This window comes from Dama dama, chromosome 25, assembly GCF_033118175.1.
Source record: "Dama dama isolate Ldn47 chromosome 25, ASM3311817v1, whole genome shotgun sequence".
In the NCBI taxonomy this organism is placed as follows: Eukaryota; Metazoa; Chordata; class Mammalia; order Artiodactyla; family Cervidae; genus Dama; species Dama dama.
The window spans coordinates 40,221,885-40,235,793 of record NC_083705.1 but is presented as its reverse complement, the minus strand read 5'-3'; the positions used below and the strand labels follow the sequence as shown (position 1 = coordinate 40,235,793).

At 39.1% G+C, this 13,909-nt stretch overlaps 1 protein-coding gene across 1 annotated transcript in view; it reads right to left on the bottom strand.

Annotated features, from left to right (window-relative positions):
• Nucleotides 1-13,909, bottom strand: part of OXCT1 (3-oxoacid CoA-transferase 1) — a 159,798-nt gene that overhangs the window by 25,380 nt on the left and 120,509 nt on the right. Inside the window, exon 14 of the mRNA XM_061129875.1 lies at nt 5,741-5,830. Coding sequence (XP_060985858.1) covers nt 5,741-5,830 — 90 coding nt within the window. The remainder of the gene's footprint in view (nt 1-5,740; nt 5,831-13,909) is intronic.

The following is a 13,909-nucleotide window of genomic DNA, read 5'->3' as shown; positions in this document are numbered from 1 at the left end:
CCACCATGTGGAGAACTGTGTGTGTGTGTTTCCACCCAACTCTTCTTTTGTTCTCTGACAATAGGGACCTCAGCATGCACTGCCCTCCAACACCAGTGCCTATTCCCCTGACCTGCATCACACAGGTCCCTTCAAACTCTGCCCCATCCATCAGATCTCCACGCAAATGCTGCATCCCATGAGATGCACTCTGATGTGTAACTATTCTAAGTATTGGTTTCTATGACTCTACCCCCATGAGACTCTGACATGTTTAAATGAAGGACCACATCTTTCTATTTTTAACTTCCTCAGAGCCTGTTATAGTGCTTGGCATATAGTAGGTACTCAACAAATATTTGGTGCCTGCGGAAACAAGTAAATTAACATACTTACATACAATAATTCTGCCAAATGTCAAAAAAATGACCAGAAAATATTCTTATCAAAGAATATTCATCAGAGGATGGAATATGCTAAGCCAGCAAATTCATAAAATGCTGGCTCATTTATATTTGACGGGGTAGAGGTAGAAGTGAGCCATATAAAAAAAAGAAAGAGAACAGAACATGGGAACAACTAAGAACTTGAAACAATACGATGTATTTGTGGAGATCCTAGAAGAAATGAAGCCCTGGAAACAAAATGAGGTGGGCTTCTGGGGAGTTGATGACAAAAGACTAGGAGGCTCAGGTAAGCTAAAAAATGTGGCCCTAATTCAATCCAGCTTTAGTTTGAGACTAATCACTTTGGCAGTGGCATGGCATGCTTGGTTACCAGGAAAGAAAGTCTGCCTAGCAGTAAGAGGACCTTTGGGATGCTATGAAGGATCCCAAAGGATGCTAAGAGGATGCTTTGGGATGCAGATGTGACAAGGACCTAAACAAGCAGAAACGCACAGGATGGAGCAGATTAAGGGGTATTGTGGATGCAATGCATACAGAGCTTGGTGCCAGGGGAGGGGCAGAAATTCCATGGGTAATTTCCAGAAGGGGCAGGGACATCATCAGTTCTCCAGTTGGGCTAGCAGATGGAAGGTTTTTAGAGGAAATGATGATTTTACTTGTATAAGCATTATAGTTGAGGTAGTTATAGAACAATCAGAGGGGAGTTGTCTTAACAGGGAAGAAATATAGTCCTAGAATTCATCAGACAATTCCAGTGTGGAAATAGGATCAGGGATCCACTAAGTGAAGAATAACAGTTGGGGCCAAAAATTTATATAGTATCCAAGAAAGATGCAGAGGGTAAGAGGTGCAGAGGGCCTTGGATGAAGTCACATGGAGCCCTGGAGGAACTAATAAAAAAGAGAATGTGGGGTCTAGGGATCCAGGTTGTTGAGAACAGCTTTGCACTGGGGTAGAATGTGGCTTACAACTTTGGGTCCAAGGCTACAGTTAAGGTCTTTCTCAGAAGACCAGAGAGGAGCAAATAAAGTCCAAAGAAATCGGCTTTATCTTTAAGAGTATGATCCAGAAATTACATGGGTTCAAATGCTCAAATCCCACTGACTCAAACTTGGTCACATGGATTGAGGGCAGGAAGAGAAGGGGATGACAGAGGACGAGATGGTTGGATAGCATCACTAACTCAATGGACATGAGTTTGAGTAAGCTCTGAGAGATATGAAGGACAGGGAAGCCTGGCGTGCTGCAGTCTATGGAAGAGTCAGACACGACTTCATGACTGAACAACACGCAAGGGAGGTCTGGAAAATGTAGTCTGTCACTAGGCTACAATGCGCCCAGCTAAAGCTTGGGAGGCTTCTAATACAAAAGGGAAGAAGGGGGGATGAGTACTAAGGGACACAATTCTCGTTGCTTTCCCTTAAACATTTAGCCGAGAGAATTCTCTGGCGGTGGTCCAGTGGTTAGGGCTCCTTGCTCCCCCTGCTGAGTGAGGGCAAGGAGTTCAATCCCACAAGCCAAATGACATGGCCAATAAATAAATAAATGCATATTTTGCTGATATCCATCTCAACAAAACAAGGAGAACTTTGACAAGGAAAAATGAAAAAAAAAAAAAAAAAAGAGGTAATTCTGAAACCTGATGCCTCCAGAAAATGGCTGGCGTGGGTGGGATGGTGATACACAGGCTGACTCTTGTGAGGATGCAGCATGGCATGGTATGATGAACATGGACTAGACCAAACTGAGTGAAACTTCAAGCTCTGCCCCTGGCCTGGGCAAGTTCTGAACTGCCTACATGCCAGCCTCACAGTACAGCGTCGCTGAGAGGTTCATAGATTCAGTGTCTACAATGCCATACATAGCGCCTTGCACCTAGTAAGGACTTAAACTCCTACTCCTTTCCTTAATTTCTCCCCATTTTTTGAGGGCAAAAGAAGGACATGCCAAGAGATCAAAAGAAGATAAGAAAGAAGGTGGCTAGACACCAAAAACTACAACTACTTTTTTGTAACTTTGCCTGGAACCTTGATGCCTAAGTTTAAATGAAAGCCAGTCTACAATGCCAGTCTGACACCAGTGCCTGCTCTATGTCTCCAGAGGCAGTTTCAAGGCAAGGAAAATGTTATGATGGTTACTCTAGAGCACCACTGTAGGCAGCCAGGCTTCAAATACCAGAAGCTGCTGGCTGGCTGTAAAGACTTGCAAGGAAAGAGTTTCCTTTGTTTGATTAAAACACTTGTAAATGTCAGATCATGCTATATTTGTAAGTAATCTGCATCTGTAACCCTATAGATGAAGAAAAGGAGCAAAAAGCTATACCTAAGACCAGTTGATGGCTCCATCCACTTACTGAAAAAAAAATTAGCAGCCCAAGAATACAAGCTTATATTGCTTTCTTCAGATTTTAATTCTTCATGCAAACTATCCACTCTGTATCTTAGAAAACTCTAGGGATTCTCCCCTCTAGGCTGTCCGTTTAGTCATAAGGCAGCAGAAGTTACCTAGCATGTCTAAAAGAACTGGTCATTAACTGGAGAGGCCACTAGGAGTGAAAGAACTCTCCTCTCTCTTTTCTTTCCAACCTCTACCAATCTTTAGGCAGACAAAAGATGAAGGAAAGAAGTGGTAAGGTCCTTGTGTTTCCTTAAGTTGGACCAGTAACAATGAGTCCAGGTGAACAAAACACAGTAGGAATCACATTCCAGGAGTAAAAAGTGAAGGTGGCAAAAAAGAAACTTCTTCTTTTGGTTAGTTTTCAAGGTTTGTTGTTGTTTAGTTGCTAAGTCATGTTCAACTCTTGCAACCCCATGGACTGTAGCCCACTAGGCTCCTCTGTCCATGGGATTTCCCAAGCAAATATACTGGAGTGGGCTGCCATTTTCTTCTCCAGGGATCTTTCCAACCCAAGGATCCAATGTGTGTCTCCTGCATTGACAGGTGGACTCTTTATCACTGAGCAAACTGGGAAGCCCAGTTTTCAAGGTTATCTAACTATGCAGTATGAAGAAATCACTATTATTATTGCATCCTCCTGGCAATGGTTGTTCAACTGCTGGTTTTGATTTTGGGGTTCTCGCAAGAGGAGATAGATAAATACACGTCCTTCTATTCTGTCATCTTGAACCATCTCTTAATCACAAGTATATTTTTTTGTTAGTTTGTTCAATTGAAAATATCTAGGGAAAATATCTAACTTCAGTTCTGGTCTAAAAGTCAGTGCCAATTTCCTCACTGAGAGAAGGAAAACAAGAAATGCTAAAAAAAAAAAAAAAAAAAAGAGAAGAGTATCTTCCTTCTATGAAAAGCTTTAATAAGGGACTTCTAATCAAAGTTTGAAGGACCATGTTTCCTCTATCAAAAATTCCAGCTGAGGAGAAAGAAAACAGTTTGGGGGGAAAAGAGAAGTGAGAAAGAGAGTATTTGCTAAATACAGGCCCAGTGTTTTGAAAACGAATGCACAAAAATAATCTGAAATGAGTCGGACTTCACTGCCTATGCATCAACATTGAAGGAACAACAAAAGGAAAGTCGGCAAGAGCTTTCTCCAAATAGACATTATGTTCTGGAAAAAATTTGGATTTGATTTGGGTGCTTGGCATCCTTTTGTCTCTGAAATGAAGTATTTTGGATGCTTTTTGCAAGGCACTGCTCAGAAGTCACCTGTGTTGGTTTCATTTCTTTTTTTTTTATTTTATTTTTTTTTATTTTTTTTTTTGTTGGTTTCATTTCTATTGTTCCATATTTATGCTTCACTGCTCAGTTTTCAGTGTTTACTAAGCAATTTATGATAATTTTGTATTTATTACAGTTTTCACAATGAAACTGCTTCATGATACACATCATTCTGTAACAGAACTCCCCAGAGGAAGCAAGTCAAATGCAAATCCTTCAGATCCAGGCTCTCCAACAACACTTCATCACCAAATAAAAAAAAGTGAAAATGACTACCACTTCCACTCAAAATAGCAGGTATCAAGGAAAAGACCCTGATGCTAGGAAATATTGAGGGCAGGAGAAGAAGGGAATGACAGATGGCAAGATGGCTGGATGGCATCACTGATTCAATGGACATGAGTTTGAACAGAATTTGGGAGATAGTGAAGGACAGGGAAGCCTGGCGTGCTGCGGTCCACGGGGTCGCAAAGAGTCGGACACGACTTAGCGACTGAACAACAACAAGGTGAAAACAAATAGCTTTTGTTTCAAAACTAAGAATTTTAAAGGAGAATGAGCAGAGGACATAGAGAGTGAAAAGGGTACTCATCATTCAACATCAACTTTGCAAATTATCAGAAGCCCAGGGATTCAGGTCAGGAAGGCAAGTAAGCTCAACTGGTTCAAATATAAATGAGAAAAGAATAAGAAAGGAAGTCATACTGATAGCTTGGTATTTAGAAAACTGGGCTTCAACGTCAGAGGTATCAGGACTAATCTCAGTTCCACTAGTTATGTAACCTCAAGCAAGTACTTAACTTCACTGAAACTCTGTTTCTGGACCCACAATAAATACCTATATCAAGCTCATGGGCTTGGACAGGCAAATACACACGGAGAGCTTAGTGTACCGTTGGAGTACAATAAGCTCAATGAACGGAAGCCATCACCATTGTAGGATAATGATATCATCATCATCATTAATTGCACACCACAAGGTCAAGGATTCTTGTCCATTTTTAGTCACAGCCAAATTCTAGCAGTGCCCAACACAGAACAGGCATTCAATAAACACTGAATAATTTATCAAAATAAAAGTACAATATTCTTCAGAATAGACCACTTGCTGTTACCAAGTCCATCATTTTCTAATGCCTTCTCAAAATGGAACCTCCACAGCCTTAGTAAAAGGCCATATTAGCCATCTGAAAATAACTGCTTTTAAAAACCCACATTCTGTTGCATTTTCATTTTTCGCAGAGATAGCAACCACTATAACCACCTTTAAACCTGAATCAGAATTCACTGGCAGTCCAGTGAGCTTCCACTGCACGGCAGAATGAGTTCCATTCCTGGTTGGGGAACTAACATCCCTCATGCCGCTGAGTGTGGCCCCAAAATTAAAATTATCTACAAACCTGAACCAATGCCTCTTCCCTAACATCTTTTCACTGCCTTTGAAGACATTATCGCTTTTACCTTTAATGTGCACGTGAGGCAAATGTCCTGATGTTTGCTTCAAAGTTAAACATTTAGCTGAATGATAATAAATAATTATCTTTATTTGCAATGTTTTGCTGTAAAATATAAACGCCATCAAGTTGCATGATCCAGAGCAAACAATAAAAACCAGAGCCATGTGACCTGGTGCTCAGGATTTCAGCCTAATGTGAATTTCCACAAGTAGCCCTCCTTACCTTTGCAGAATGTTCCATGGTGACCACTACTTTGGTTCTGGCACTGGACACTAGATCCATAGCCCCTCCCATTCCTTTCACCATCTTTCCCTGCAAAACAAACAGAAAATAAGAAGCAATTCTCTTTCAACCTTTCCGTATGTGGTATAACAAAATTAACTTGCAAGAAGTTGCTGGAATAATTAATCAGAAAAACTCATTGACCTTCATTGCTTAGTACTTGAACTTTATCACCTTAATATTCTGTTGTTCTCTATTATTCTGTGGATGAAGGATAAGTTCAGGATAAATATTACTATGTCACATTTATTAAATATAGCTAACATTATTACATCAAAGAAATATTAGCAACAAGGCAATCAGTGGATAAGAAAAATCTCAAGAATCTTTCCAAAATTCTGGGCACATTACTACTATGAGAATAATAGATTAAAATCTATATACCCCTAACATTCATTTCTTTCTTTTTAAACAACAATTGGCACCACTGAGTCTTCAATCACAGACCCTTTCTAAAGCACTCTTGGATGTCCTGCAGATTAAATGCCACTAGGTAATAAACTAACGCATTAGTGGTGTTTCCCTAGTAATGATTAATATGAAAGATGGGTCTGTCTTTCTAAAACTTGGCACTTACCTTGCTCTTACAAAAATAAACCAAAACAAAAATAGGTATTTCTGTGAAGCAAAAACGGAAAACAGAAGCAGAGTTCAGGATCCTTTCATCAAGACAATTCTATTTTTGTTCATCTGTCCATCTCCTCATTCATTAAACATTTAACAACCACCTTCTCTGTGCCATACACTCTGAATAATTCCCACTGTCTAGTCTGTCTCCTAGTTACAGAATTTTGGAAAAAGCAAGTGCTTCCAGAGATAATGAAATAAATTCCTACTCAAGTAGATTGAAGAGAAATGTTTCTAACACCGAAACCTCCTGAAAATTTAATATATCTTCTCATACAAGTCCTCTTGCTGATTTGACAGTAAATGCTTACAGGGCTCTCGCTTCCTTTTCCCTAATTTCATAGCTTTAAGGAGATTAGGCAATACACTCACACCTGGCTTTAAAACAGTCTCAAATCCCCTGATTTCAGAAACATTTCAGAGGTCAAAGCAACACTGCATTAACATGAATTAGACAGGAAATGGAAAAGAAGGGAGTAAGGAGTCAGGATATCTTCGTGGTTTGGAGCTCGTCACTAAATGATGTGAGAGGCATGGCAGTGGTTGGAGAGTGGAGCAAGGAAGGAGCAGAAGAGACAAAATGAGTCTGTCTTCAGACATGTAAGTCTGCCATGAAGCAGAATATCCATGTAGAAATGTATAATTTTATATTTCTATAAGTCATGCTTTCAACCTTACTTGGTTGCAATTTTAAAAAGTTAAGCACCAAGTCATAATATTTCTGTAGAGAACACTGATACATTATGGTACAAAATATGAAAGTTATAGATGGAAGCAATGAATGTCTATCATAAACTCCAATTCTTAGAAGTTTGAAATTTTTAAAGCATCAGAAGACACTAAAGCTAGTTCATTGTAAAATATCTCAAACTGCTGTGGTAAGAATATCCAGCCAGTCTGAGCTTCCACACATGGTGTCCTTGGGCAGACTAAGAGTGTAAGTGCCAAAGAATGAGAAAGCCAAAGAAAACTGGAAACTAAGCTAGTGCATTAAACGTTCCTTAAATTAAAAAAAAAAAAAAATTATTTGAATTAGAATATACCACAGTCCAATTTTGTCTGTTGTGACACAATGATACTGGTAAAAGTTTATGACAGCCTCTAAAAAGAAGCTCGTCCATTTTAGGTGAATCTGATGTATATATTTTAAACCACTGTCAATTATTTAAGAAAGATTTATAGAGAACCAACTAGGCACATAACACTGTGCTGGCAGGAATATGAAGAGCTATAAACCATGTTGGAAAGAACTAGCTCTTTGTTTCTGTTAAAAAGAACTTTATCCCTTGACTCAATGTAAATGAATAGCCTTCCTCATGTAAAGGAATTCAAATGATCTAATGTCCTGTCCTCAAAGCACATGCTATGAGTTTCAAAGCACTATTCTGAAACTTACACATTTGTTTCCAAGAGTGAAAAATGCAGAAGATTAAGTGCAGAACACCTGAGATCTATTAACCCATTGTGTGTCATGTGCAAAACACCGAGAGACAGGTTCACTCCCTGGGTCATGATCCCCTGAGGAGGGCATGGCAACCCACTTCAGTATTCGTGCCTGGAGAATCCCATGGACAGAGGAGCCTGGCAGCTACAGTCCATGGGGTTGCAAAGAATTGGACACGACTGATGTGACTTAGCATGTACACACACAAATCTCTCTGAATTTGGGCTCATTCTTCATAATTCAGGAATAAGAATATCTGCCCTACCATAAAGCTGTTGTGAGGAATGGATGAAATAATGTATGAGAACTGTGGAATAAACTAAAGTTTGTAAGTTTACCAACTTACATACTCAGTCAATTCAGTTTCCTGAGTGTCCAATATAAGCCTGACATAGTACTGGGTGCTAGAGTTAGAGATGATCAAGACAGGCTTCTTTCCTCATAAACTTCACCATTGAGGGAAGGGAAAGCATCCTTGTGTAAATAAAGTGACTAGGATTAAACTTCTTCCCTGTAAAAGAAGCATTCTCCACCTCTCCCTCATCCCAAGGCAGAGCTAAGTGCCTCTTCCCTGTGTCCTTGGCACTATTCGGTATGTAATTCTATCAACAGTGAATGGCAACTCTCCTTTTCTTTCTGTCATTGTACTGTTTATTATTATCACTACTACATTATAGGTGCTTGGATGAATGAGTGGATGAATGGCTTCAACTAACATAGGTATGCTCGCGCTCTAGCAGAACACCGAAGATGCAAACGCTAACTGTGCCTGGAGAGGCAGGAATGGGAGGAAGAGGCTGGGCTGGGGGTGTCACAGAAGAGAGGCTTCACAAAAGCAGTCTGCCAAACGGGAAAGTGACTCCTAAGGGAAAGCAATTCTAGCAGGTTAACAGGAAAAACCTTCATATGTTTGTTTTCATATTTTTTAAGTAAGCTCATTGTATTAGAAAAAGAAAATACAACATTTCCTTCCATTTCAATTCCCAAGTGATTCCTGAAACAGAATCAATTACTAAAGGAAAACAACTTATTCTATCTATACCAGCAGGAAAAAAACAGTTATATAAGACATACTCTCTGAAGCAGGTGGGAAATTCAACACCGTCTTTCAACCCTGCTCAGCAGGCACTCTTCTGGGACTCAACTAACTTGCATATCCCAGTTCTCTACTGCAGCTGGGGAAGACATGTGCCTGAGTGCTAGACAACGGAAGAAAGGGAGGAGACATCTGTGGTTTCACATTCTGGCCCATAAAAACCTCTCACATGGAATCCTTCATGCTCCTTCAAGTTCTACAATCTGGACACTGACATCGTAGATGACTGAGCTTCCTTCAGCCTGGGTCCGTCAATGATCATGTGCAGCAGAGCCCACTTATTCAGAAACAAACTGCGTTGTTCAATACAAGTGAAAAATAAACATAAAAGGTGCTAAACCACTGAAGTCAGGAGGCTTATCTCTTACATCAGCTAGTGTGACTAATAAAATGGTGTGTTGTCCAAAACAGTTCTATGTAAGGGACAGAATTCTGCACAGAAACAGAACTAACTGTTACAACTGCACAACAGTGGGGGACCTGAGGCCTCTTAAGGAGACGTTTTACCACTGCTCTTTGCAGGGGGCGGGGGTGTGTGTGTGACTCAGCCAGATACTGTCCTAGGCACTGTAATTACCTGTTTATCCAAATGTCCTACACACTGCTTGACATTTGATAGAGTTGAGATACAGATCTCATCTCCGTCTTCATCTCCCTCCCAGAAACCCTATATCCTATTCAACATACAAAATAAAAAGCTGATAAAACAGAGAGGTTAAGGAGCTAAAAATATACTTTTAAATAAATCACAAGAAAGAAAGTGGTATTTAGAGAAAAATAGGCCTATAATAAAGAAGAGATTCTGGGCACGATTAAGCACTGGGCCAGGGTGACACAAAGTGTGGCTTTCTTTAGAATCTCATCAGCAAATCCACATTTCTTGAATGGGGCAACTTTAGTTCTGAAATGTATTCTGGCTAGCATAATGGGGAGATGATTGCTGGATACTCGTTTCATAGCCAGCTCATTTTATGGATTGACTCTGACATCAAGTATGAAAAGAATACTGAAATAAAATGCACTAGAATGCTGCATCCTGTATTATTTAATACGACAGTTATAAAACTTTTCTAAAAAGATACTGACTCAAGTGTTATCCTCCATTCACAAATATTTCCAGGGTCTATTATGAACCAGAAACTAAAGAGTTAGGAATAAAAAATGAATATGATCATCTACCTTTTGTCATAGAAAATATATTTAAACCAAAATAAATATTTTAAACACATTTTTATTTACTTTGATCCTATTTCCTAATATCAGAATTCTAAAGAAAAGTGAAGAAAATTGTTAAAATACCATTTAAAATAAAACATAAAACATACTGAAAATGATTCTTGCCATCATCTTTATCATTAGTATATAAAAATAACGGCTTATTTTCAGATCTTTACCTCTAAATATTCTGTTCTTAAGTGAGAAACAATGTACAATCTACAGAAACAATTTTTAAAGCATTTTAAACTAATGTTACGTGCCCCACTGAAAAATGTGAATCAAGTGTAAGAAAAAGGGAAGGATAGCTGTTATTTATTAATAAAGCTAGTGCTTGTTGTTCAGTATTAAATACCAGAACATTAAGAATCCATCTCAATCCAAATGTAAGCTTCTTTATTTCTATCTCAGTTCCCCATTATTAAAAAATGTTCTAGGAAAGAAAAGGACCTCTAAACATGTTCCCAGCTAAAGTGCAGAATAGAGGCAAAGTAAAAAACATAATAATCAACATTTGTTTAAACAAAGAGAGAAAGGTTACAAAAGATTTAAATTTTGCTTTAGCTTAGTAAAGTTATAACAGAAGTACAACAGAATATTTCTCTTTTCTGTTATACTTTGTATTCAAAACCAAGAAAAATGTGACTTTCTTTTCTAAGATTAATCTATATTTCCCAGGACAGGTAAATTGATCATGTAAACCAATTAATATGTAACTAGAAATGAAATAATAGTCTCTACTGCTAAGTAAATTGAAAAAATTGCTTATAACAAATATCAGTTATCAATCATAATATGGGCTGAAAAGAAAAGCATTATTTAAAAAGCAGTACTTGAATAAACTCAAAATTTCATTTTAGTAAGCACTCTTGCTCCTGTTCTCTCTGAGATCTTGTTTCATCAATTATCCCCCTCTTTGCAGATCCTTCAATACACTGAGGTCAGATTTCTGTCCTGATCATGCCCTTGAAGTGAGAACTACTCAATCCAATCTCTAATATTTAATCATTTGATTCAGTAACATTGAGGGTTTATTTCACACATTCCTGGGCCTTTCCACTACATTTTGCACTCTTTTCCACCAACTTCTGGACACTCTCTATACTCACTGGCTTCCATGGTTCATAAAATACCTCCTACCCTCTTTCAGGCCCCTTCTCGCATCCTTTTTCCCACACCAGCTTTGTGTGCTGGCCAACTTAAAACCTCTACCCTTGGCCTCCGGCTCTTGTTACCACTTGTTCTCCATGAGTGACTTCATCTGTGTGCTCATGATATAAATCACTCCATCTTTGATGTTTCTAAAACCACATTTCAGCTCAAATCTCTGCTCTGAGTTTTGGATTTCAATATCCACCAGTCAACCGGGTGGCACAATCTATTGGCTGATTCCCAAAATAATTTCCTCTTGTTTCTGGGCAATTGGCTACATTTCCCAGCCTTCCTTGAAGTTAGGGTTCATCATATGGATAATCTCTGACCAATGAAACAGGGTGAAAGTGATATATACTTCCAGCACTGGACCATAAAATCTTCCAAGAACAAGGTTCCATGTTTTTCCCCTTCCTGCAAACTACATGTTGAAGATGGTGCAGCCACAGAACAGAAGAAATCTCAATCCCTGAATTATTGCACAGAAGACAGCTGTCTGCCAATAAGGAGTACTCGTTCTGGTCCTATGGGAGTGAGAACTAAAAACTTCTATTATAGTATGTTAATTATTCATGCCTCAACTCAGTATAGTCCAAATTAAATTAAGCATCTTTTTCATGGCAAATCTCATCTGTTCACCAACTTCCTATTTCAGTTAGTGGCCAACCATCACAGGGTCCTAATCAGAAATGTTCCTATCTCTTGCTTCTCCTTCACTACCTATGTACAATCAATGAGTCATTCAATCACAATATTTCTTGAATCTGACCATTTTTTACCCTAGATAAGATCTTTATGACTTCTTCCCGAGTGGTGTCAACCTGTGTCCAGCCTTGACCTTGGGCCTGTGCTGTGCTTCTTCTCTCAGTGACGTCTGATTCTTTGTGACCCCATGGACTGTAGCTCGCCAGGCTCCTCTGTCCATAGGGATTCTCCAGGCAAGAATACTGGAGTGGGTTGCAATGCCCTCCTCCAGGGGATCCTTCCAACCCAGGGATCGAACCCAGATGTCCCACACTGCAGGCAGATTCTTTATCGTCTGAGCCACCAGAGAAGCCCCTTGACCTTCTCAAATCTTTCCAACTCACAACCTCAAAAATAATCTTCCTAAAATTAGCATTTTATGTAATTCCTCTGCTTGAGACTCTTCATTAGTTCCCCAGTGCTACAGGGTAAAGCCTAAGCACCTCACTCAGTCTGGCATACAAACTATGATGGCCTGGCCTGGACCCTCCTCATCTCCTTACACCCCAGTTCCCATGTTTACTCCAGGAATAGTGAGTTTCTGGGCTACCACATACAGCTTCACACTGTGCTGTAAGGCTCCACCCTCATTCTATCAAGTGTACTCCAGGTCACCCTTTGTGTATCAATCATGATTACCTCCCCAAGGAAGCATCCACATGCCTCTGCCCCATCCCATCAGCAAGACAGATTAGGGACCTCTCTTAGCTGCCCTCACAGCATTCCTGCTTACTCTCATTGCAGAATCGGTCACAGGGCCTGCATGAGGATCAGCGCTGATGTTCCACTGGCAAGTAGTAATGAGGCCTCATCACTAATCAATCCAGGTAACTATAATTGAAATTCTTCCTCGTGAGAAGCATTCCATTCCCCTCTCTAACAAACTCTGTCCCACCCACCACCACCATCTAACAACTTTAAACACAATACCTGGCCTCCAAGACAACCCAGCTACGACTACCATATGCTGTGATCAATCACATCTATTGTGATTCATCAGTATCTGTGCACTAAAGAAATCAATTATCTTTAAATAGGAAAAAGGAGCGCTAGCTATTAACTATACTGATTCTCTCATTTTGTGAAAGTATAAACACCACTCAATAGTGCCTACATAATTCACTTTTGAATGGGGGGAATGTGGGTGAATTCAGCTCAAGCTACTTCAAGTAAATAAAAAAATTTCAATGTGCATAAAATTGATTGCAGGTCATTAACTCCACCTTTGTACAAGAAATTGATTAAGAATTTACTAAGTGAATAGTTAAAAGTAGAAAATTTTAATATTTTCTTTTCCTACGGTATAAGCCATATATGATGAAGTTTCCCTGGGTTATAAATGAAGCATTTTGGGTAGGTTAACTTCTTACAAGGTCAGACGGATTGACAGCCTGATTACTTCGTTTGGTTAATAAAATGAACAGCAGGAGGAAAACTCTATGTGATTCTTAGCTCTGTTGTGAAGCTATAGTTTCAGTCTTCATAGAATCTATTCATTATTCTGCAAGGATGGAAACAAATATCAAATAAGGTGCTAGGTGAGTTCACCTTGTTTCATCCGACCTCCTATAGAAGGCATCAATAGAAAGAGCTTGAACAAGTGCTCCAGGATAGATGTAAGGGGATTTGTTTTTATTTAACATGATTAAGTATTATTACAGTATAAATAAGTTATTTAATTGAACTTTTTTACAGTATAAATAAGTTATTTAATAAGAATTTAATTTAATTTATTAAATACAGCCAAGCACTGGCATTTCTGGCCCTGTACATTAACCAGAAACAGGATAAACACAATACTTTAAAATCCAAGGGTAAGTTATTTTCTTCA